The 24,736-nt window shown below is 47.7% G+C and overlaps 2 protein-coding genes and 1 long non-coding RNA gene across 41 annotated transcripts in view; 1 reads left to right on the top strand and 2 right to left on the bottom strand.

Annotated features, from left to right (window-relative positions):
* The window catches only part of ZNF8 (zinc finger protein 8), a 37,109-nt gene extending 35,041 nt beyond the window's left edge, over positions 1-2,068 (bottom strand). For 3 of the 4 annotated variants that reach the window (XR_008516143.2, XR_008516144.2, XM_054538497.2), the window contains exon 1: positions 1,862-2,068. Coding sequence is in view for 2 of the 4 variants with exons in the window: in XM_054538497.2 (XP_054394472.1) it covers positions 1,862-1,927 (66 nt within the window). In the remaining 2 variants the exon portion in view is untranslated. 4 annotated transcript variants of the gene reach the window in all.
* A 1,396-nt stretch (positions 2,069-3,464) lies between these two features.
* Positions 3,465-24,736, bottom strand: part of ZNF544 (zinc finger protein 544) — a 49,209-nt gene continuing 27,937 nt past the window's right edge. For 11 of the 36 annotated variants that reach the window (XM_054539197.2, XM_054539215.2, XM_054539196.2 and 8 more), the window contains one exon: positions 18,465-21,255. In XM_054539197.2, the coding sequence (XP_054395172.1) occupies positions 19,352-21,255 (1,904 nt within the window). In that variant the 3' untranslated portion in view covers positions 18,465-19,351. Of the gene's footprint in view, positions 3,768-6,391; positions 6,626-18,464; positions 22,823-24,736 lie in introns of those variants that run through there. The other 25 variants (XM_054539213.2, XM_054539211.2, XM_054539202.2 and 22 more) reach the window with 14 other exon arrangements.
* Positions 16,865-22,652, top strand: LOC129051809 (uncharacterized). Its single transcript, XR_010138687.1, has 2 exons — positions 16,865-17,297; positions 22,264-22,652. It is a non-coding gene; the product is annotated as an uncharacterized LOC129051809 (long non-coding RNA).

Raw genomic sequence — 24,736 nt, 5'->3', positions numbered from 1 at the left:
ATTATCCAGGTGGGCCCTAAATGCAATCACAAGTGTCTTTATAAGAGGTAGACAGAGGGAGCTATGACTGTAGAAGACATAAGGCAATATGATCACTGAAGCAACATGCTACAATGCTGGCTTTGAAGATGGGCAAAGGGCCATGAGGCAAGGAATAGAAGGTCTGTAGCTCTCACAGCTGGAAAAGACGAGGAAACATTCTACCCCAGAACCTTGGTAGGGAGGGTAATCATACCTGGAATCTGGTCTGGAATCATACCTTGATTCCAGACCAGAAAACCGATTTCAGACTTCTGACCTCTGGAACCTAAGAACAAATGTTGTTTTAAGCCACAAAATTTGTAGTGAATTGTTACAGCAGACACAGATAACCAGATAAAACACTGGACCTTGAAGCTCTCCATTCTGGTCCTTGTTTCCTGTGATGGACAGTCTCCAAGATGCTCCCCCACCACCTCTGCCAATGACCTCCAGCCCTGGTGTGGTCCCCTCCAACACTGAACAAGGTTGACTTTGTAACCAGTAAGACACTGTGGAAGTGACAAGAGTGTGAATTCTGAATCCAGGTCATGGAAGGTGTTACAGTTTCTACCTTGCCCTCTCCTGGATCACTTGTTCTGTGGGAAGCCAGATGCCATGTTGTAAGGATCCCCAGCAGTTTCAAAGAGAGGCCTACATGGAGAACAACTGAGGTCTCCTATCAACAGACATGTGAGTGAGCCATCCTGGAGGTGGATCCTCCAGCCTCAGTTAGGTCTCAGGTGACAACAGCTATGCTGACATCTTCACTGTAACTTCATGGGCCTGAACCAGAACCACCAGCTAGGACATTCCATTACTCCTAACTGTCAGAACTTGTGAGATATTTATTGTTGTTCCAGGTCACGAAGTTTTGAGTTACAAAGCAACAGGTAACTAATACACTTTCTCTCAAGCCTTTCTTACAGCTCATTCCGTGTCCCCCATCCACAGCAAGAACAAAATAAAACGTGGTAGCATTTCATGCAAATTTGGAGTAACACACATCTGAAAACCTGCAACCTAAGATTATCAAGTCTCACTTTCTGTACCAAAGCTGAAATAATGCAAATCCCCATGAACAAACCAACGACCAAAAAAAAAAAAAAGTATATAATTTCAAAGTTGCAGAGCTTGAGGAAGTATAATCATTGCTGTTTCCTGCCACGCGAGGCAGCTGTATGGAGAATACAGGCAGCAGCCACTTTGTCTAGAAAGTGGAACTCTGATGGCCAGATGGCCCTGCAAACACTGACCGCCCTGCACTGCAGTTCTCCCACAGTCTCGCAGGGGACGACCCTGGTAGTCACTCTCATCACACTCAGTGCGTGGTGACGCATCATTGCCCCCAAGAGGTTGTGCCCAAGCCCCAGGGCAGGGGCTCCGCGGTCCTGGGGTCCCGGTGGGTGTCCGCTGACTTCACGCGTTAAAACATCTCTATTCGATGATTCTTGCCACCTGGGCACCCGGCCAACGCTACAATTACTGTTATCAGTCAACACGAGGACAGACCTTCCTGGAATGGACAAGGGTGTCGGCGGGGCGGAGCCGAACGCAGGAGATGGGCCCGCTCGATTCTCTCGGGAATGACCGACCCCAGCCCTGGGGAGGACAGGGCCGCGTGGAGCATGCGCATTCGGAGGCCAGGCGCCTGGTTGGAACCCCGGCCCCCTCTCTGACCGGCCAGGCCGGTCACCACGCCCCGACCTGCGCCTGAGTTTCCCCACGTGTCAAGGGCCTTAACAGCGGTGCCGCTCTCATCGCGCCGCGAGGTGAAAGGGTCAGTCTCCGCGGGAGACGCTTGCCCCGAGCCCGCGGCCGTCGTTATTGTTGTTATTGTTACCTGAAGCCGGGCCGCCGGCGGCCCCACAGACATCACTCCCGCTGCCCCCTCGTCCTCGGGGTCCATGCTGGATCGCCCAGTGAAGGACAGCGCCTGAGGTGATCCCCAGACCACAGAGGCACTCCAGCCAAAGGGACCACCCGACTCGCCGAACGCCGGACAATGGCGGCCGCACCGGCGACACGGCGACTACAACTCCCAGTAGGCCGTGCGGCGAACCACAGTTCTCGGCCAATGGGAGTCTCCGCTGGCCTGGCCTTCGACCAATGGAAGCATTATGGCCGATGGCCAATGGGAGCCTCCACCCGCTGGCCTCTGGCCAATGGGAGCGCTCAGCTAAGGCTGGTGGGGGCGGTGTTGCTCCGGGCTGCGATGCCCCTTAGGGTGCGGGCAACCGGAGGCCTCACTCGTGGGCAGGGGGCGCGGGCGGGCCCCGAGAGGTGGCTGATTGTGGGGGTAGAGACCGTCCGCTCCTCCTAATGGCTGGGGGCCGTGCACGTCTGCGCGGGCCGGACCTGCTCTTCCCGGGAACTTGCGCGGGAGGAGGCCCGGGGCTGCTCCGCTTTACCCTCTGCTCCCCGGTGCCTAAAACGCACACGCATCAAAGTCACAGGACGAGTTAGGGGTTTGTTCATATAAAAGACTTTGGGCATAGCGACTGGAAGCGGGGAGGCTCGGAGCGGTGGTCGTGTTACAGGAAAGGGGTCCGATTCAGACCCTAAGGGAGGGTTCTTGGATCTCGCGCAAGAAAAAATTCAGGGCGAGTCCGCAGTGCAAAGTAAAAGCAAGTTTGTTAAGAAAGTAAAGTTGTACCCCATAGACAGTAGGACGTTCGTGAAAGTAAGAGGGACGTATGCACCCTAGGTACAATGCTTGTATATATTTAGGCTAAAAATAGATTTTGGGGAGATGTACTCTGCTACAAGAGTTTGTGAAAAAGGATTAATTTTCTTACTGTATTTTTCAAGAATCGATATTATTTTTAAAGCAAAATTAGGAATGCCTTTGTTCTCTAGATACCGGGATATCTGGACACTCCCAAGTCTGGGTCTGTTTTAGTACCCATTATTAATTTGTTCCCTTAACCGTAAACATCTAGAGGTTAGGAATACCTACTTTTCTGGGAATGCAGCCCAGCCTCATTTTCCTAGCCCTCACTCAAAATGGAGTCGCTCTGGGTCGAATGCCTCTGACAGTCCTATTGCTTCTCCCTGTGGGTGTTCACTTTGTGATGTGTCTTTTCTGTGGGTCTGTTTTAGTCCATTAAAATGTTTATTAAAGGTGGGGCGCGGTGCCGAACGCCTATAATCCCAGCACTTTGGGAGGCCGAGGCGGGTGGATCACAATGTCAGGAGTTCGAGACCAACCTGGCCAATATGGTGAAACCCCGTCTCTACTAAAAATACAAAAATTAGCCTGGCGTGGTGGCGGGCACCTGTAGTCCCAGCTTCTCGGGAGGCTGAGGCAGGAGAATCACTTGAACCTGGGAGGCATAGGTTGTTGTGAGCCGAGGTCAGGCCACTGCACTCCAGCCTGGGTGACAGAGCAAGACTTCGTCTCAAAAAAAAAAAAAAGTTATTAAAAAAGAAAAACGGGAAAGCAGATTTCCATTCAAAAATGTTGCATTCAAACCGCAACAATTTTTAATTTTTTAAAATTTTTACCAAGAGCCAGACACACAGCAGGGAAGAGTGTAGTTACTTGTTATTTGCTCACCCCCATGGAGCTGATGGTGTAGTCTGAGGGACTGAAGATCAAGCATGACATGGCCCTTCATGCCGTGTTGAAGGGGTGAAGACGTCACCAGTGGGGACGGAGCAGCTGACTCCCGAGGGGCTCAAGCTGGCCACACTCTCTCAGATCCTTCTGGCCCTGTACCCTCTCTGCTCTTTCCTGGGCCTCGTTCCTGAGAAGGAGCAGGGGTTAGGCAAGTTACACAAAATTATGAGAGGACATGGTTTTGGACTGAGCTCCTGCTCTAGGCCTCATGAGACCAGACCAAACCAAGACAGAGTCACTTAGGCTAAATGCCACATAATCAGACTGATACTTTAAGCAGATAGATACCTAAACAAACCAGATTTCCAGTCTACCTGAGCAGCATAATAAGGAAGTCCCCTCTGCTTTAATCTCTACAAGAAAAGTAACGTAGTGTTAACTAATTAGCCTTTTCTCTATTGTTCTGTTTCCTTGTTCCCACCTTACAAAAACCACTATTCTACTATTTGCCCCGTGGGAGCCCTCATTCTGTTTTGCAGAGTGGAGGCTGCCCAGATTCATGAATCACAAATAAAAGCCAATTTGATCTTTAACCAAATTTGTTAAAATTCTGTCTTTTGGCTGGGTGTGGTGGCTCACGCCTGTAATCCCAGCACTTTGGGAGGCTAAGGTGGATAGATCACCTGAAGTCAGGAGTTTGAGACCAGCCTGGCCAACATCATGAAACCTTGTCTCTAATACAAATACAAAAATTAGGCAGGTGTGGTGGCGGGCGCCTGTAATCCCAGATACTCAGGAGGCTGAGGCAGGAGAATCGCTTGAAACTGGGAGGCAGAGGTTGCAGTGAGCTGAGATTGCGCCACTGCACTCCAGCCTGGGCGACAGAGTGAGACTCCATCTCAAAAATAAAATAAAAATAAAATTCTGACTTTTGACAGATGTCTTCACTCACCTGAGCAAGTGGCAGCTGCTGTGGGAACTGGATCAGGCAGCCTTCCAGGAGACTAAATCTGTCTTCTATTGGGAGTTCCAAAAAGCTCCCAGGCAGCATCCCCTTCTCTGTGGCAGAGAAGGTACTAGGAGGATCTATTGCCTTCCCCTGCACAGTGGCCACCAGTGTTGGAGAGGTAGGGGCAGGTGTGCAAGGATCTATTCTCTTTAGGGGAAGCCTGTGTGTTCTTTTTTTGTTGTTTATTTGTTTTTTGAGACAGGGTCTCTGTTGTCCAGGCTGGAATGCAGTGCTGCAATCTTGGCTCATTGTAACCTCCACTTCCCAGGCTCAAGTGATCCTCCAGCCTTAGCCTCCCGAGTAGCTGAGAGCACAGGTGAAAGCCACCACACTGGGCCAATTTTTGTAGAGACTGGATTTTGCCATGTTGCCCAGGCTGGTCTCGAACTCCAGAGCTCAAAGCAATCTTGTCTGCCTCAGCCTCTGAAAGTGCTGGGATTACAGGAATGCACCACTGCACCCGGCCCTGTGTGTTCATTTTGGAGCCAGTCACTGGGCTCAGCTTTCCTCCTAGTTCTAATGGCGTGGAATCTGTGATTTTGATGTCCTATTATTTCCTCTTTCCTCCTCTTTTTTTTTTTTTTTTTTTCTTTTTTTTTTTGAGACAGGGTCTCATCTGTTGCCCAGTCTGGAGAGCAGTGGTGTGATCACAGCTCACTGCAGCTTCAACCTCTTGGGCTCAAGGGATTCTCCCACCTCAGCCTCATGCTACCATACCTGGCTAATTTTTGTATTTTTTGTAGAGACAGGGTTTTGTGAAGTTGCCTAGGATGGTCTTGAGCTCCTGATTTCAAGCAATCCACCCGCCTTGGCCTCCCAAAGTGCTGGAATTACAAAAACGGTACCCAGGCTATTTTTTTTTTTATTTTCTAGTTCTTGTTTATCTCCTTGATTATAAGGTAGGAGTTTGTCTATTGCAGTAGTTCTTAAAGTGTGGGTCAGGGAGCCCTGGGCGTTCCTGAGATCCTTTCAAGGGATCAGTGGGTTTAAAACTAAATTCATAATAATAGTGACATGTTGGCTTTTTCTTTTGTTGCCAGAGGGCTCAGGAGGGTCACCGGATGCCAGTGCCAGTTGGTGTCCAGGTTCTTGAAGCCATCGCAGGAAAGGATTCAGGGATAAGTCAGAATAAGCAGAAAGGCAAGAAGCTTTCATTGCAAAGTGAAAGGAAACACGGGAGACAAGTGTTGGGGGGCTCCTGGCTCCTGAGTCACACCCAACATTGTTTGCATTTCTCATTTTATGGGTGTTTAATTATGGGTGGAATAGTCATTCGGTATCTGGAAAAGGAGGGGATTTCAGGCACTGCCCTCCCCCCACCCCACCCCAGTTACTACCCCCTTTCTCCCTTATTTGGGTTTGCCTGGAAGAGTCATGGACATGTCACCCTGACCAGGGTTTTGGCTGCTTCTCTCCCTTGTTTGGGGTTTTGTCATTCTGTGGTTTCTTTGCCTACTGCTTGTTTGAGTTGTCGTCTGGGTTTTTCCATTCTCCTGGACTACTCAGTGCTATTCCTCTCTCCTTTCACTCTCATTTTCATAGGAATATACAATAGAGTTTTCCAGAGGTTGCTGGATGAGTCATATTGTAACAGATGCAATGGAAACATGCAGCTATGGGAACTCAACTGCCTTCAGTGAACAGTGAAGCCAGACATTAAGGAGATTTGAAAAAATATAATACGATGCCACTCTTCTCCCTATTTCTGTTTTGGAAAATGCTGTTTTTCATAAAGTAGGTGCTTTTTAAAAAGTATGTTGTATTAGTCATGAGGGCTCTGGTAACAACATACCACAATGGCGTGGCTTAAACGACATAAATTTATTGTTACAGTTGTGGAAGCCAGAAGTCTGAGATCAAAGTGTTGGCATAGTTGGTTCCTTCTGAGGGCTACAAGAAAGTATATGTTCCATCCCTTTCCTTAGTTTCTGGTGGTTTGCTGGCAATCTCTGGCATTCCTTGGCTTGTAGATGTCTGACTTTGTCTTCAAATGTCATTTTCCCTGTGTGCGTGACAAGTTGTCTGTCTCCAAATTTCTGTTTTTATAAGGACAACAGTCATAATGGACCAGGGCTCACTCTAATGACCTCATTTCAGCTCTTTAAAGACACTGTCTCCAAATAAGGTCTGAGGTACTATGGGTTAGAACTTCAACATATCAATTTTGGGAAGAGACACAGCTCAACCTATATATTAACATAGAATGGATCTATTTTGAAAAATCATATTAATAAAATTTTTTTTTTTCAGTTTTAATTCCTAATACACCAAATATTGATAGGACCTACATAAACAAAAACTGTTTAGGAGCCGGGCACGGTGGCTCATGCTTGTAATCCCAGCACTTCGGGAGGCCGAGGTGGGCAGACCATGAGATCAAGAGTTCAAGACCATCCTGGCCAACATGGGGAAACCCCGTCTCTACTAAAAATACAAAAATTAGCCGGGTGTGGGGACATGCGCCTGTAATCCCAGCTACTAGGGAGGCTGAGGCAGGAGAATCACTTGAACCTGGGAGGCAGAGGTTGCAGTGAACCGAGATCACGCCACTGCACTACAGCCTGGTGGCAGAGCAAGACTCTGTCTCGGGGGAAAACAAAACAAAACAAAAACTGTTTAGGGTCTTCAGTGACTTTTAAGAGTGTGAAGGGGTCTTGAGACAAAAAACTTGAGACACACTTGTCTACAGAATAGGATTTTTTTTTTTTTTTTTTTGAGACAGAGTCTCACTCTGTCGCCCAGGCTAGAGTGCAGTGGCACAATCTCGGCCCACTGCAATCTCCGCCTCCCGGGTTCAAGTGATTCTCCTGCCTCATCCTCCCAAATAGCTGGGATTACAGACACCCGGCACCACACCCAGCTAACTTTTTGTATTTTTAGTAGAGACAGGGTTTTGGCCTGTTGGCCAGGCTGGTCTCTATCTCCTCACCTGGTGATTCGCCCACCTTGGCCTCCCAAAGTGCTGGGATTACAGGCGTGAGCCACCGTGCCCAGCCTGGGGTTTACGCAGGCTTTGGTATTTTGTATTCATGTTGATCATTTGATACAGAGTACTTATTTTTACTTAAACAGATTTAGTATTTTTATTTCCTCTTTGACCAAATAGCTGTTTCATACATATTCTAAAATATCCACAATTATTAATTTGTAATTTTGTTGTGCTATTAAAGTATACAATAATATGATTTTCTACTTTTTTGGTTTCTTTCTTCCTTTTTTTTTGAGACAAGAGTTTCGCTCTTGTTGCCCAGGCTGGAGTACAATGCTGCGATCTCGGCTCACTGCAACCTCCGCCTCCTGGGTTCAAGCAATTCTCCTGCCTCAGCCTCCCGAGTAGCTGGGATTACAGGCATGAGCCACCACGCCCGGCTAATTTTGTATTTTTAGTAGAGATGGGGTTTCTCCATGTTGGTCAGGCTGGTCTCGAACTCCTGACCTCAGGTGATCTGCCCGCCTTGGCCTCCCAAAGTGCTGGGATTACAGGCGTGAGCCACCGTGCCCGGCCTGGGGTTTCCCTTCTTTGATCCTAGCAGAGAGAGCATGGCCAGGTGTATTCACTCCATACATAGTAGTTGCTGTCCTCCATGCCTTGCACACATATTTCTCTTCCTGCGTGATTCCCACTGGGCTCAGTCTCAGAGAAAAACATAACCACCAAATCCCCGCTCCCATCACATACAGAGCCCCCATTTTGGAAAGGACACGGGGGCACTGCATACATGTTCTGCAACTGACTCTAGTACTGAGCCATTTCAAGACTTGCTGAAGAAAAGCTTCTCTACGACTGGAGGCTTGGTCAGGGAGAATTGCTGAATGCTTTGACCAACTTGCTGGATCTGTTGTGGGGTTCTTCCTAGGAAAAAGAACACTGGCCATCTGGAAAGCTACACAGAGGCGTTGGTCGTAGCAGAGGGACCCACCATCTGGCCAGGAAGCAGAGCCTACGTGTTCTGTTCAGGTGACAACAGACAAGGCAATTTGCATCTAAACCTCAGGTTGTCCTGTGAATCATGAGGGCTATGTTATTGCAAAAGGTTTTAAGAAAAGGTAACAGGTAATTGCCAGGGTGACCATGGGGAAGTACATTCAGTACTTGGCCGTAATGCAGATTCACATACCTGTCTTGCCCCTTCAGAAGGGATTCCACCCAGTCCCAGGATATCATCACCTTCTCAGGTCTGCACTCCCTGGGACACACTGACTTCCTCTTCTTCTTCATTTTTTTTCTTTTCTTTTCTTTTTTTTTTTTTTTTTGAGACAGCGTCTCGCTCTGTCACCCAGGCTGGAGTGCAGTGGCGCGATCTTGGCTCACTGCAAGCTCCGCCTCCCGGGTTCACGCCATTCTCCTGCCTCAGCCTCCTGAGTAGCTGGGTCTACAGGTGCCTGCCACCACGCCAGGCTAATTTTTTGTATTTTTAGTAGAGACGGGGTTTCACCGTGTTAGCCAGGATGGTCTCGATTTCCTGACCTCGTGATCCGCCTGACTCGGCCTCCCAAAGCGCTGGGATTACAGGCATGAGCCACCGCACCCGGCCTTTTTTTCTTTTTCTTTTCTTTTTTTTTTTCAAGAAGGAGACTCACTCCGTAGCCCAGGCTGGAGTGCAGTGGCACGATCTCAGCTCACTGCAACCTCCGCCTCCCAGGTCCTAGTTCAAGCAATTCTCATTCCTCTGCCTCCTGAGTAGCTGGATTTACAGGCATGCACCACCATGCCCAGCTAATTTTTTTATTTATAGTAGAGACGGGGTTTCACCATGTTGGCCAGGCTGGTCTTGAACTCCTGACCTCATGATCCTCCCGTCTCGACTTCTTCTTGATAAGAATTCTGGAAAATCAAATCTTCAAGGACTAACCCACTTCCTTTAAATCCAAGGGATTATTTTTATTTTTCTTTTTAAAGAGACAGGGTCTCACTCTGTTGCCCAGGCTGGAATGCAGTGGTGCAATCTCAGCTCACTGCAGCCTCAACTTCTCAGGCTCAAGTGATCCTCCCACTTCAGCCTCCTGAGTAGCTGGGACAACAGGCGGGTGCCACCACACCTGGTTTTTTATTTCTTGCAGAGACAGAGTCCTGCCATGTTGCCCAGTCTAATCTCAAACTCATGGCCTCAGTTGATCCTTCCACCTGGACCTTGGTCTGTTAGGATTATAGGTGTAAGCCACCACACCCATCCAACTCCAGGGGATTCCAGGAAGCCAAGGAACCTTCCTGCCCTGCCTGCTGAAATAAACTCAAACTGGCCAAACAGACAAGTCTGACATCTTTTCTTTAAGCTTTTTTTTTCTGTCAAGGAGTCTCACTCTATTGCCCAGGCTAGAGTGCAGTGGGGCAATCTTGGCTCATTGCAACATCCACCTCCCGGGTTCAAGCGATTCTCCTGCTCAGCCTCCCGAGTAGCTGGGATTACAGGCACCCACCACCACGCCCGGATAATTTTTGCATTTTCAGTAGAGACAGGATTTCACCATGTTGGCCAGGCTGGTCTTGAACTCCTGACCTCAAGTGATCCGCCCGCCTCGGCCTCCCAAAGTGCTGGGATTACAGGCATGAGCCACTGCACCCAGCCTGGTCTTGCTTGATTTTTTAAATTGTCAGATCACTAATACAGCGACACTGAATCAAAAGCAGAGTAGGACAATTGTTCATAATCCCACAAATCAAATGCTGACCTCATGTACCATTGCTTCTCTCACTTATAGGCACACATTTGAAATAATTTGTTAGTTATCCAAATAAGAAGTGAACCACCAGGGAATTAAATGCTATGGGCTTAAAAGGGAAAGTACTCATCTCCTGCCTCAGTCACTCATCCTCTCAGCCTCCCGACATCACTTTTTTTTTTTTTTGAGATAGGGTCTCACACTGTCACACAGGCTGGAGTGCAGTGACATAATCACAGCTAACTGCAGCCTCAACCTCCTGGGCTCAAAGAATCCTCCCAACTCAGCTTCCTGAGTAGGTGGGACTTCAGGCATGTGCTACTATGCCTGACTAATTTTTGTATTTTTTGTAAAGACTAGGTCCCGCCATGTTGCCCAGGCTGGTCTCCAACTCTTAGGCTCAAGTGATCCACCTGACTCAGCCTCCCAAAGCACTGGGATTACAGGTGTGCACCACCACATCCACCGCACCCACCTCCAGCCACTTTTAACCATCGCTGTTCCAGTTCTTCTCGAGGACACCTCTGTAACTCTAATCTTTGATCATCTTTAGTCTTTTTTTTTTTTTTGGAGACGGAGTCTCACTCTGTTGCCCAGGCTGGAGCACAGTGGTGCAATCTCGGCTCACTGCAACCTCTGCCTCCCGGGTTCAAACGATTCTCCTGCCTCAGCCTCCTGAGTAGCTGGGATTACAGGTGCCCACCACCATGCTGGGCTAATCTTTGTATTTTTAGTAGAGACAGAGTTTCACCATGTTGGCCAGGCTGGTCTCAAACTCCTGACCTCAGGTGATCCACCGGCCTCAGCCTCCCAAAGTGCTGGGATTACAGGCATAAGCCACCACATCCAGCCAATCATCTTTAGTCTTTACTAACTTCCTGCTCTGACAGGTGAGGATCTGACTCACATCCGCTGCCAATTCCTCTCATATTACATTTCAAGCTTTAATTTTCATCTCCTAAGTAAACTTACATATCCTGTTTAAAAGCCTACTTCCTAAAAGGATGGTAAGGGAAACCTCTACTCTTCACTACTACTTTCCCCATCTACTCTCCCACATCTGCAGGTGGGGCTGACGTTGTCAGTTACAGGAATAATGACAACAGTGCCCTGCCACTATGAAGTTGTCAGGTCACAGCCATGTGTTACTTCCTAAAAATTAAAAGCCAATACAGGCCGGGTGCGATGGCTCACACCTGTAATCCCAGCACTTTGGAATGCCGAGGTGGGCGGATCACGAGGTGAGGAGTTGGAGACCAGCCTGACCAACATGGTGAAACCCCGTGTCTACTAAAAATACAAAAATTAGCCGGACGTGGTGGCGCGCGCCTGTAACCCAGCTACTCAGGAGGCTGAGGCAGGAGAATCGCTTGAACCTGGGAGGTCGAGGTTACAGTGAGCCAAGATCGTGCCACTGCACTCCAGCCTGGGCGACACAGTGAGGCTCCTTCTCAAAAAAAAAAAAAAAAAAAAAGCCAATACCTAGGGTTCATGTCACAGCTATGCAAATGCCATTCCCTGAAGGGTCAATCAACACAATCTGACTGCATCTCCTCCTCCTTTATTCAAATTTCATGAGCTTTTTGCACCCTCCAGCAAGAATTACTAGCATCAGTGTCAAGTGAACACTACTTTCTAAAGTTACCTTCACATAGGAACTATAACCATCTAGAAGAATTTGTATAGTTTGAGCACAATTTACCTTGAAGCCTTCAATTACATTTTTTTTAAGTTATGGGTGAATAAACATTCCTTTTCTTACCCTATTCCTTTCCTAGATTAAAGCTATTTCTTTCTTAGATTGAAAACTATTTTCTCTAGAGAAGGTTCTGCCATGCCATCTGCTCTTTGTTTTGAGAAAGAGTCTCATTCTGTCGCCCAGGCTGGAGTGCAGTGGCATGATCTCGACTTACTGCAACCTCTGCCTCCCGGGTTCAAGCAATTCTCCTACCTCAGCCTCCTGAGTAGCTGAGATCACAGGCATGCACCACGACCCCTGGCTAACTTTTGTATCTTTAGTAGAGACAGGGTTTCACCATCTTGGCCAGGCTGGTCTCAAATTCCTAACCTAGAGTGATCCACCTGCTTCCGTCTCCCAAAGTGCTGGGATTACAGGCGTAAGCCACCATACCGGCCCTGCCATCTGTTTTTTTTTGTTTTTTTGTTTTTTTTTTTTTGAGACAGTCTCGCTTTGTCGCCACGCTGGAGTGCAGTGGCACAATCTTAGCTCACTGCAACCTCCACCTCCTGGGTTCAAGCGATTCTCCTGCCTCAGCCTCCCGAGTAGCTGGGATTACCGGTGTGAGCCACCACGCCTGGCCCTGACATTTTTTTTTTTTGAGACAGAGTCTTGCTTTGTTGCCCAGGCTGGAGTGCAGTGGCACAATCTTAGCTTACTGCAACCTCTACCTCTCGGGTTCAAGCGATCCTCTTGCCTCAGCCTCCTGAGTAGCTGGGATTACAGGCGCCTGCCATCATGCCTGGCTAATTTTTGTATTTTTATTAGAGATGAGGTTTCACCATGTTGGCCAGGCTGGTCTCAAACTCCTGACTTCAGGTGATCTGCCCGCCTCAGCCTCCCAAAAAGCTGGGATAACAGGCATGAGCCACCACGCCCGGCCTGCCATCTGTTTTTAATCGTGGTGTTCTCAATTTTCCACGATGCATGGATCTTATTAATTCTGGTAATACATGGCATGACCTGAAAATTTCCTTTCAGCCCTGGGGAAGTTTGCCTTTTTCTTTTTCTTACTTATTTGTTCAATGTGGAAAGTAAAAGTTCCTCTTCAAAGTTTCCCTTCTTGTTAAAGAATAAATCATAAGTGTTAAAAAATAATAGTTTCTTTTATAAACTAACTTCCTGGAAGCCTCCTTGCTTTGTGCTAATAAGTCTTTGTTAGGCCCTATCTTATGTAGCTGTTAAACATGCTCATAGGCACGTAGTAAATTCTATGTCCTTGTACCTTAACCAAGATATTTGTGCTGGACATGCTCACAGGTACGTAGTACGTTCTATGTCCTTGTACCTTAACCAAGATTATTTGCGCTGGATGTGCTCACAGGCACGTAGTACATTCTATGTCCTTGTACCTTAACCAAGATATTTGTGCTGGACGTGCTCACAGGCACGTAGTACGTTCTATGTCCTTGTACCTTAACCAAGATTATTTGCGCTGGATGTGCTCAGAGGCACGTTCCAGCTCACAGCCTATGCTCCTTCCATATCCGGCATAAGCAACTTCCTCTTTTCCTTTGTCTTTCCATTACTTTTACCTATTTAGAAAAGTTTTAAACTGTTAGCTAATCTAGTTTTAGTTTAGATTGTGCAGTCTGGCTCCAGCCAATGGAGACAGGACACAGTAGCAGGGACAAACTGCGTAAGGAATAAAAATTGCTTCCCTCCTTTGTTCAGGTGTGCTCTTGCCATTGTTCCATCTGTGATGAGCACCCTTTCTGCAGAAAGTAAAAACGGCCTTGCTGAGAGAATTAAATTTATGTTCGAGTGCTAGTTCTTTGCAGCACCAGGGAACAAGCATTCTGTTTCTCAATAAACATTTTATATATAACATTGAACAATCTTACCTGTAATGTCAAAGAGTCTGTTCTTGTTCTCATTGTTCTATTTTATCAAAGTATCTGTCTTTTTACTTATTTATTTATTTTGAGATTGAGTTTTGCTCTTGTTGCCCAGGCTGGAGTGCAATGGCACTCAATCTTGGCTCATCGCAACCTGTGCCTCCTGGGTTCAAGCAATTCTCCTGCCTCAGCCTTCTGAGTAGCTGGGATCACAGGCACGTGCCACCATGCCCGGCTAATTTTTTGTATTTTTAGTAGAAACGGGGTTTCTCCATGATGGTCAGGCTGATCTCAAACTCCCGACCTCAGGTGATCCACCTGCCTCGGCCTCCCAAAGTGTTGGGATTACAGGTGTGAGCCACCACGCCTGGTCTGTCTTATTTTTTATTTGTAACCCTTTTTTTTTTTTTTTTTTTTTGAGACAGAGTCTCACTCTGTTGCTCAGGATGGAGTGCAGTGGTGTGATCTTGGCTCACTGCAAGCTCCACCTCCCGGGTTCACACCATTCTCCTGCCTCAGCCTCCTGAGTAGCTGGGACTACAGGCGCCCGACACCACGCCCAGCTAATTTTTTGTATTTTTAGTAGAGACGGGGTTTCACCGTGTTAGCCAGGATGATCTCGATCTCCTGACCTCGTGATCCGCCTGCCTCACCCTCCCAAAGTGCTGGGATTAGACATGAGCCACCGCACCCCACTTTTTTTTTTTTTTTTTTTTTTTTTTTTAGATGGAGTCTCTCTCTGTCACCCAGTCTGGAGTGCAATGGCATGATCTCGGCTCACTGCAACCTCCACCTCCCGGTTTCAAGTGATTCTTCTGCCTCAGCCTCCCAAGTAGCTGGGATTACAGGCGCCCACCACCATGCCCAGCTAATTTTTGTATTGTATTTTTAGTAGAGATGGAGTTTCACCACGTTGATCAGGCTGGTCTCCACCTCCTGACCTCACGATCTGACCGCCTCGGCCTCCCAAAGTGCTGGGATTACAGGCATGAGCTACCACACCCGGCCTTGTAACCCTTTCTTGACTCACTTTTAGGTTAACAAAATGCTTTAAATATTTGATTCTGCCGGGTGCGGTGGCTCACACCTGTAATCCCAGCACTTTGGGAGGCTGAGGTGGGCGGATTACTTGAGGTCAGGAGTTTGAGACCAGCCTGGTCAACATGATGAAACCCCGTCTCTACTGAAAATACAAAAAATAGCCAGGCATGGTGGCACGTGCCTGTAGTCCCAGCTACTTGGGACATTGAGGCAGGAGAATTGCTTGAACCTGGGAGGTGGAGGCTGCAGTGAGCGGAGATCGTGCCACTGCACTACAGCCTGAGCAACAGAACGAGACTCTGTCTCAAAAAACAAAGAATATTTGGTTCCTCTGAATATCTGTCTTTTCTGCTGTCTTAGATACCTTCTCTCATGACAGAGGCTTTATCTTTTGCTCCTTGCCTCCCACCCATATTGAAGAGGCTATCAGAAAGCAGACGGGAAGCTCCACAGACAGGCGGGGCTGCTTTAACAGTACGCTTTGCTCGAGGGTGAAGAGGGCGAGAACCAGCTATCAGGTAAAAAGTTCTGAAATGCCAGAATAAAGCAGCCCTTGCTGCAGAGCAAAATACATCAGATTCCCTTGTCCCCACAACTAATCTTTTAGCACGTGACTCCTTCCCTACTTTAATTTTTGCGAACCCACTGCCAGATAGTTAATGCCAGGGAAGGAAAAAAAAATGGGGAAGAATCTGAGTTTCATGGACAGACCTTTGATTAACCCACTTTCTGGTCTATCAATCTATGGCTCTGCTGGGGCTGCCACATCTGCTGCCACAGCCTCTCCTCGCCTGACCCTCTCCAGCCTCCAGCCTTACTCATTCTGTATGTTTCGCTATTGGCTATACTTCCATCTGTTGTTGTTGTTGTTTTTTTTGTTTTTTTTTTTTTTTGAGACCGAGTCTCACTCTGTCGCCCAGGCTGGAGTGCAGTGGCATGATTTTGGCTCACTGCAAGCTCCGCCTCCTGGGTTCATGGCATTCTCCTGCCTCAGCCTCCCGAGTAACTGGGACTACAGGCACCTGCCACCACACCTGGCTAATATTTTGTATTTTTAGTAGAGACGGGGTTTCACCGTGTTCACCAGGATGGTCTTGATCTGACCTCGTGATCCACCCTCCTTGGCCTCCCAAAGTGATGGGATCACAGGCGTGAACCACCGCACCCGGCCCTTTCTGTTTTTTTGAGACAGAGTCTCGCTTTTCACTTTTTTGCCCAGGCTGGAGTTCAAAGGCGCCGTCTCAGCTCATAGCAACCTCCACCTTCTGGGTTCAAGTGATTTTCCTGCCTCAGCCTCCCGAGTAGCTGGGATTACAGGCACATGCCATGACACCTGGCTAATTTTTTGTGCTTTTAGTAGAGATGGGGTTTCACCATGTTGGCCAGGCTGGTCTCGAACTCCTAACCTCAAGGGATCCGCCCGCCTCGGCCTCCCAAAGTGCTGGGATTACAGGCATAAGCCACCATGCTCACCCTCCCATTGGCTCTTATCCTGCTTAAATGTGCAGTAATAGTATGCACCATGGCCCATGCCTGTAATCCCAGGACTTTGTGAGGCCGAGGCTGGGGATCACTTGAGCCCAGGAGTTCAAGACCAGCCTGAGCAACATGGTGAGACCTCGTCTCTAAAAAAATAAATTTAGCCAGGCTTCATGTCACATGCCTATGGTCCCAGCTACTTAGGAGGCCAGGACAGGAGGATTAGTCGAGCCAGGGTGAGGCTGCAGTGAGCCATGACTGCGCCACTGCACTCCAGCCTGGGTGACAGAGCAACAGCCTGTGTCAAAAAAAGAAAAATAAATGTGGCCGGGTGTGGCGGCTCATGCCTGTAATCCCAGCACTTTGGGAGGCTGAGGTGGGCGGATCATGAGGTCAGGAGATCGAGACCATCCTGGCTAATACAGTGAAACCTTGTCTCTACTAAAAATACAAAAAATTAGACGGCGTGGTGGCGGGTGCCTGTAGTCCCAGCTACTCGGCAGGTTGAGGCAGGAGAGTGGTGTGAACCCAGGAGGCGGAGCTTGCAGTGAGCAGAGATCACACTACTGCACTCCAGCCTGGGCGACAGAGTGAGACTCTGTCTCAAATAAATAAATAAATAAATATGTAGACATGGCCTCTTCCACTCTCCCCACTACTGTCAATTTACATTTTTTTCTTTTAGGGAACATGTTGCTGAGTGGACCAACTTAAATTATGTGCTTGTAACCTTCTGTGAACATACTATTTGGACTCCTGTTTTCACATCCCCTGATAAGTATTAATATGCTGCCAGTTCTGATTACAATCAAACCAACTGAGCAACAAAGTTAAAGCACAACTGAACCCCTGAAATATTGAGAGTCCAATATTTTGTTGTTTTGTTTTAGAGACACAGTGTTGCTCTGGTGCCTAGGCTGGAGTGCAGTGGTGTGATCCAGCTCACTGCAGGTGAGACCACCCCCCCACCCCCAGGCTCAAGTAATACTCCTGCCTCAGCCTCCCGAGTAGCTGGGACTATAGGTGTGCAGCTCCATGCCCAGCTAATTGTATTTTCTGTAGAGATGGGGTCTCGACATGTTGCCCAGACTGGTCTCAATCTACTGGGCTCAAGTGATCTGCCTGGCTGCTCGGTCTCCCAAAGTGCTGGGATTACAGGCATGAGCCATTACAGCCAGCTCAGGGTTGTTTGTTTGTTTTTGAGACAGAGTCTAGCCCTGTTGCCCAAGCTAGAGTGCAGTGGCATGATCTCGGCTAACTGCAACCTCTACCTCCCAGGTTCAAGCAATTCTCATGCCTCAGCCTCCCGAGTAGCTGAGATTACACACGTGTGCCACCACACCCGGGTAATTTTTGTATTTTTAGTAGAAATGGGGTTTTGCCATGTTGGCCAGGCTGGTCTTGAACGCCTGTCCTCAAGCGATCCACCCACCTCAGCCTCCCAAAGTGCTGGGATTACAGGCATGAGCCACCATGCCTCACCAGAGTCCTTTTTTTGTTTTTTGAGATGAAGTCTCACTCTTGTTGCCCAGGCTGGAGCGCAATGGCTTGATCTCGGTTCACTGCAACCTCTGCCTCCCAGGTCAAGATTCTCCTGCCTCAACCTCCCGAGTAGCTGGGATTACCACCACCATACCTGGCTAATTTTTGTATATTTAGTCGAGATGGGGTTTCTCCATGTTGGTGAGGCGGGTCTCGAACTCCTGACATCAGGTGATCTGCCTGCCTTTGCCTCCCAAAATGCTGGGATTACATGCATGAGCCATTGTGCCTGGCCTGTATTTTTTTTTTTTTTTTTTTTTGAGACAGAGTCTTGCTCTGTTGCCCAGGCTGGAGGGCAGTAGTGTGATCTCAGCTCACTGCAAGCTCCGCCTCCCATGTTCACACCATTCTCCTGCCTCAGCCTCCTGAGTAGCTGGGACTACAGGAGCCTGCCACCATGCCTAGCTAATTTTTTTGTATTTTTAGTAGAGACAGGGTTTCACCGTATTAGCCAGAATGGTCTCAATCTCCTGACCTCGTGATCCACCCACCTCAGCCTCCCAAAGTGCTGGGATTATAGGCATGAGCCACCGTGCCCACTCCCCTGTGTGATTTTAGAAACTGCAGACTCCTGGATTTTACTACCAGATTTTTATTTAGTTGGCTAGAGTGAGCTTGGTAATACACAGTTTCAGTGCACACTCCAGGCAATTCTGATGCACATGGTCATGAAGCCCCACTCTGAGTCACGTTTTGGCCACCTGATTTCTAGTAAACAGGGTCTGGCAGGGAAATTTCCCATCTTGGTTATTATTTATTTAGAGTGTCTCACTCTCTCACAAGGCAGCAGTGTCATGGCATGATCACAGCTCACTGCAACCACCACCTCCCAAGCTCAAGTGATCCTCCCACCTCAGCCTCCTGAGTAGCTAGGACTACAGGTATGCGCCACCATGCTAGGCTAATTTTTGTATTTTTTTGTAAAGACAGGATTTTGCCATGTCACTCAGGCTGGTTTCAAACTCCTGGGCTCAAGCAATCCACCTGCCTCGGCCTCCCAAAGTGGTAGGATTACAGTTGTTGGCAACTGCATCTGGCTCCATCTTGGTTATTCACAGGGTTTCTTGCCCATGAGCTTTCTCATGTTGAATGAGGGAAGTATCGTAACTGGAAGCTTTTCCACATTTGTTAACATTCATAGGGCTTCTCTCCAGTATGAATTCTCTGCTGCCTAGTAAGTTGACACCGTTGGCTAGAGGCTTTCTCACAGTGGTCGCATTCATAAGGTTTCTCTCCAGTGTGTGTCCTCTCATGTTTACTAAGGGTTGAGCGATCATTGAAGGCTTTCCCACAATCAATGCATTCATAGGGTTTTCCTCCAGGATATGTTCTCTGATGTTCAATGAGTTGCAACTGCTGGCTTAATACACGTCACACTGATAGCTCTTCCCACCGACATGCGTCCTCTGGTGCACGATGAGGGGAGACCTCTGGCTGAAAGCTTTCCCACAATGACTGCACTCCTAAGGTTTCTCTCCAGTATGTGTCCGCCGATGCACGACAAGCTGAGATCGCTGCCGGAAGGATTTCCCACAGTCACTACATTCATAGGGTTTCTCTCCAGAATGAATTCTCTGATGGGAAAGAAGATTAGAGCTCCCTGAAAAGGCTTTCCCACACTGACTACACTCAAAAGGTTTCTCACCAGTGTGAGTTCTCTGATGCATCACAAGGTAGGAGCTCCTTGCAAAGGCTTTATTGCACTGATTGCATTTGTACGGCTTCTCCCCAGTGTGAATTTGCAGATGCCTGATGAGCTGAGTGCTTCGATTGAAGGCTTTTCCACACTCGTTACATTCATAGGGCTTTTCTCCAGTGTGAGTTCTTTTATGTGCAACTAACTGATACCTTTGGCTAAAGGACTTTCCACAGTGAGTGCAATCGTACGGTTTCTCTCCAGTATGAATTCTCTGATGTATGACGAGGTTAGAGTTCCATCTGAAGGATTTCCCACATTCGATACATTGATACGGTTTTTCTCCAGTGTGAATTCGCTGATGCGTAATAAGTTTGGAACTCTGGGAGAAGGATTTCCCACACAGGTCGCACTCATAGGGCTTCTCTCCAGTGTGTGTCCTCTGATGTACGACAAGGTCATACTTCTGGCTGAAAGATTTCCCACACTGAGTACATTTGAAGGGTTTTTCTCCAGTGTGCGTTCTTTTATGTGTAACTAACTCATAGCTTTGGCTGAAGGACTTTCCACAGTGAGTGCACTCATACGGTTTCTCTCCAGTATGAATTCTCTGATGTACAATGAGGTTAGAGTTCCACCTGAAGGATTTTCCACATTCAATACACTGATAAGGTTTTTCTCCAGTGTGAATTCGCTGATGCGTAATAAGTTTGGATCTCTGGGTGAAGGATTTCCCACACAGGTCACACTCATAGGGCTTCTCTCCAGTGTGTGTCCTCTGATGTATGACAAGGTCATAGCTCTGGCTAAAAGATTTCCCACACTGAGTACATTCGAAGGGCTTTTCTCCAGTGTGTGTTCTCTGGTGTCTGAGCTTACAACAGCTGAAAGATTTTCCACACTGATTACACACAGATGGCTTCTCTGTAGTCTGAATGATATTACAGTCAGAAAAAGATAAGGCCATGGGGAAGGCAGCACAGCGTTCCTCACATCTGAAGGGGGTCTCTCCAGGGCCACTTCTTTCTGTTTCTACAAGGCACAGACTCTCAAAACAGGTTTCCCTGCACTCATCACACTCATACTGACTTTTCCCAAAATGCACTGGCTTCTGTTCATTCAGAGACACACTGTGACTGAAGAGGTTTCCATAATCCTTACAGTCATCACTTTTCTTCACTGAAAAAGTTCTACCATGAAAACAAGGGGAGGAGCCATAGTTGAGAGAGTCACCACTGACAATATATTCATAAGGGTTTTTCTTTCCTGTTTCAATGTTTCCAAGTTTACTCAAGTAAACGCTCTGACAGAAAGCTCTAGCACACTGATGACTCTCACAGTGCTTCCCATCTGCTCCATTTTTCTCATGATTAATGAAAGCTGAATTTTGTTTCAACTCTTTAACTTTTGAGTTGGGCTTAGGGAAACCTGTACTTGTAGGTAATGTTGTAGGTAGAAGGCTTAAAGTAGAAGGTAGAGAATAACCTCCCCCAAGTTCAAGCTCACAATGTTCCCTTTGAGCAAACAGTCTCTCTGAGGTGAGTACCATGAACCTCAAGGAGTTCTCCTGGTGTTCCCTTAACTGGTTGCTCTGATCTTGCACTTTTCCTAATACCAAACAGGGTGGCTCCTCCTGTACACTCCTGTACACTTCCACGTGGTGGGATAGTTCTTCCCTAGCTTGATCTTTTTCAGAATTCAACCTATTCTCCTCAAGAGTAGCTTTCCAGTCTGAAAGAAATCCAAAATGCCTAAGTTACTGGAGAAGCATCAGAGGGGGAGGGGGAGATGAAGGAGACAACTGTTTAATGGAGATGTCTCTGGTTTGTTTCCAAACTACAAAGTGTAATCCGTATGCAGGCTGTGAAAGGGAGGGATGGATCAGCAAACATGGTATCAGTGGTAAAGTGCAAAATACAAGCAAACGTAATAAAGAAGTGACAAAGTAACACTAGTCCCCATACAGAGGGCAGAAGAATAAGAAAAAGCAGGGAGGCGCCAGGTGCAGTGGCTCACACCTGTAATCCCAGAACTTTGGGAGGCTGAGGCAGGTGGATCACCTGAGGTCAGGAGTTAGAGACCAGCTTGGTCAACATGGTAAAACCCCGTCTCTAATAAAAATTAAAAAAAATTAGCCAGGTGTGGTGGTGGGTGCCCGTAGTCTAAGTTCCTCGGGAGGCTGAGGTAGGAGAATCGCTTGAGCCTGGGAGATGGAGGTTGCAGTGAACCAAGATCGGGCCACTGCATTCCAGTCTGGGTGAGAGAGTAAGACCCTGTCTCAAAAAAGCGAATAAGCAGGGAGGTGAAGATAAAAAGAGAAATGCACAGAATGAACTGGGTCTGCAGGATATAAAGCCATTAACCATTGCAAAAAGTATGTATGTTCTAAGCCCCTGGAATCTGTGAATGTGAACTTTTGGGAAAAAGGAACTGTCCAGATGTGTTTAGAATTTTATTATTATTATTTACTTAGTTTTCTACAGTCAGGATCTTGCTCTGTTGAACAGACCAGATAGCAGCACAATCATGGCTCACTGCAGCCTCAAACTTCTGGGCTCTTGTAATCCTCCCCCATTGGCCTCCCAAAGTGCTGGGATTACAGCCAAGCCAACGTACCCTTCTGTGATTAGTATTTTTATTTTATTTTGTTTTGTTAATTTTTGAGTCAGAGCCTGGCTCTGTTGCCCAGGCTGGAGTGAAGTGGCATTATCTTGGCTAACTGCAATCTCCACCTCCCAGGTTCAAGTGATCCTCCTGCCTCAGCCTCCTGAGTAGCTGGGATTACAGGTGCCTGCTACCACACCTTGCTAAAAATTTTAAAATGGGGATTTTTTTTCTGGATTATCCAAGGGGGCTCTAAATGTAATCACAAGTGTTCCTATAAGAGAAAGGCAGAGGGAGATCTGAAACACAGAGGAGGTGATGAGAAGACACGGCAGAAGATATCTGAAGACTGGAAAGAATGCTGCAACCAACAGGAGAAGGAAAAGACAGAAATGTGTTTTCCATTTGGAGCATCCAGAGGGAGCACAGCCGTATCAACACCTTGATTTTGATCCAGTGACATTGATTTTGGACTTGTGGCCTCCAGCACTTTTAGAGAATAAATTTGCATTGTTTTAAGCCAACAGGTTGGTGGTGATTTTTTACAGCAGCCACAGGAAGCAAACACAGACTCCTAACTGGTGCTTAGTCCTAGAATATCAGTTTCTGCTGCACTTCTGGATCTCATAATCGCATCTCAAACATCAACACTGACTTCATATTCTTAATGCACCAATTCTACCATTTCTTCAGGCTGCAAACAGAGAAAAACTTATTTAAGCATATTCCGAATTGACCCAACAGATCTCCAGAAAAGACTGCATGGTCTCTGAAGCAGCATGGTCAGCGTGACTGGCTGCACCTGGGCTCCACCGTTTGCCACTTCAGACAGGTCCTTAGCCTCTTAGAGGTTCATTTTCCTTGCTGTAGCCCGGAGTAAGAATGTTTAGCCTACAAGATTTATTTTGAGGCATCAATGAATCACTATGTGAGCCTCACAGTGTCTGGCACTGACATTACAAAATATGGTTGACCTTGCCATCCTTGTTATTGTCCTGGTGGGGATTCCCCTCTGTTGAAGATATGGAGCCTCTAAAAATGAGTGGCAGAGGCTCCCAGCTCAGGATCCTTGTCCAGGTCCTAAAGATCCCCCCTCTGCTTGTCACTCTGTTCATTATGTTTGCATGGCCACCACGGCCAACACTACTGAGGCCTACCTCAAGTTCTCATGCCTCACTCTCTGAGCTCATGAGGACACAAGGATTCTTTGGCAACACATTAACTACACTCTGTGGCCATCTCTTGACTTCTGAGAGGATGTTTCCCTCCTCTCAATCAAAAGCTCTCTTCCCTCCTGGGCAAGATCCTTACATGCACCCAGCACCCTCACAGCTGGTACCCTCACACCCAGCACTCTCACAGCTGGTGCCCTCACACCCAGCACCCCCATACCTGGTGCCTTCACACCCAGCACCCTCACACCTGGTGCCCTCGCAACCAGCACTCTCACACCTGGTGCCCTCGCAACCAGCACCCTCACACCTGGTGCCCTCACACCCAGCACTCTCACACTTGCACTGTCCTCATCCCAACTCTGTGGTTCCTCCGGGGAGTCACTGTGGAATCCCCCATGGGAGGATGTTTTCAAAAGAAACAACAGCCCAATGAAGGGTATTTGAGGATGAGAAGCAGGAAAGAAGTCAGTGGGTGGCTGAGTTGTGTCCAGGTTTTGCCAGGCCATGGAAAATCAGGTGAAGGACATTAAATATCTTGCAGTGGCTTCTCCATTAGGAGCATGAAAGGAGGAAAGGGGCTGTCCTCACAGGCCAGCCAAGAGGGATGTCTATGCCAAACAGAAAGACTGACAGTAAACAGAATCCAGAATGACATGACGGAGGTATGGTGTGCAGGGCATGGCCCAGGGAGGAGGGTAGATAAGTAAGCCTGGGTGCACCTTCAGAGGAGGAAATAACAGAGGCTGCAGGCGAGAGAGTTACAAGGAAGGAGGAGCAGGAAGACATAAGAAAAATTCAGATAAACTCAACATCTCCAGCCTGGGGGAAACGTGAGAGGGTGGTGTGAAGATACACATGATGCATGTTGCTTAGTGAAAGCAGCCAGTTGGAAAAGGCTACAGAGTGAATGACCTCAACTATGACATTCTGAAAAAGGCAAAACTATGGAGACAAGATAAAGATCAGTGGTTGCCAGTGAGGCAGGAGAATAGGGTCTGGGGGCAGGGAGCCTAAGGCTGCTTCATGCTGACTTCATGAACTGAATCAAAAGGAAAACCCTAAATTTCCATGCCCACATAACAAAAGGATCAGAGGCTACTCCCTTTGCAACTCCCCCCAACTTTCGGTGTTGCAGATGAAAAATGGAAAGTGCCTCTGATTGGTCCCCTCCTGCAACCAGTCAGACATCTGCATAGAGTGTACTTTGTAACTTCACTTCAGCCTCTGCTTGGTCACCTTCCACAACCAATCAGACTGGTCATGGGCCACTACTTCATAGGGTGTAAACCAAGTGACCAATGGGAAACATCTAGAGGGTATTTAAACCCCAGAAAATTCTGTGACCAGTGCTTTTGAGCCTTGCTTGAGCCTGCTCCCACTCTGTGAAGTGCATTTTTGTTTCAATACATCTATGCTTTTGTTGCTTCTTTTGT

Source organism: Pongo abelii, chromosome 20 (genome assembly GCF_028885655.2).
Source record: "Pongo abelii isolate AG06213 chromosome 20, NHGRI_mPonAbe1-v2.0_pri, whole genome shotgun sequence".
NCBI lineage: Eukaryota > Metazoa > Chordata > Mammalia > Primates > Hominidae > Pongo > Pongo abelii.
This window is presented reverse-complemented; position numbering and strand designations above follow the sequence as displayed.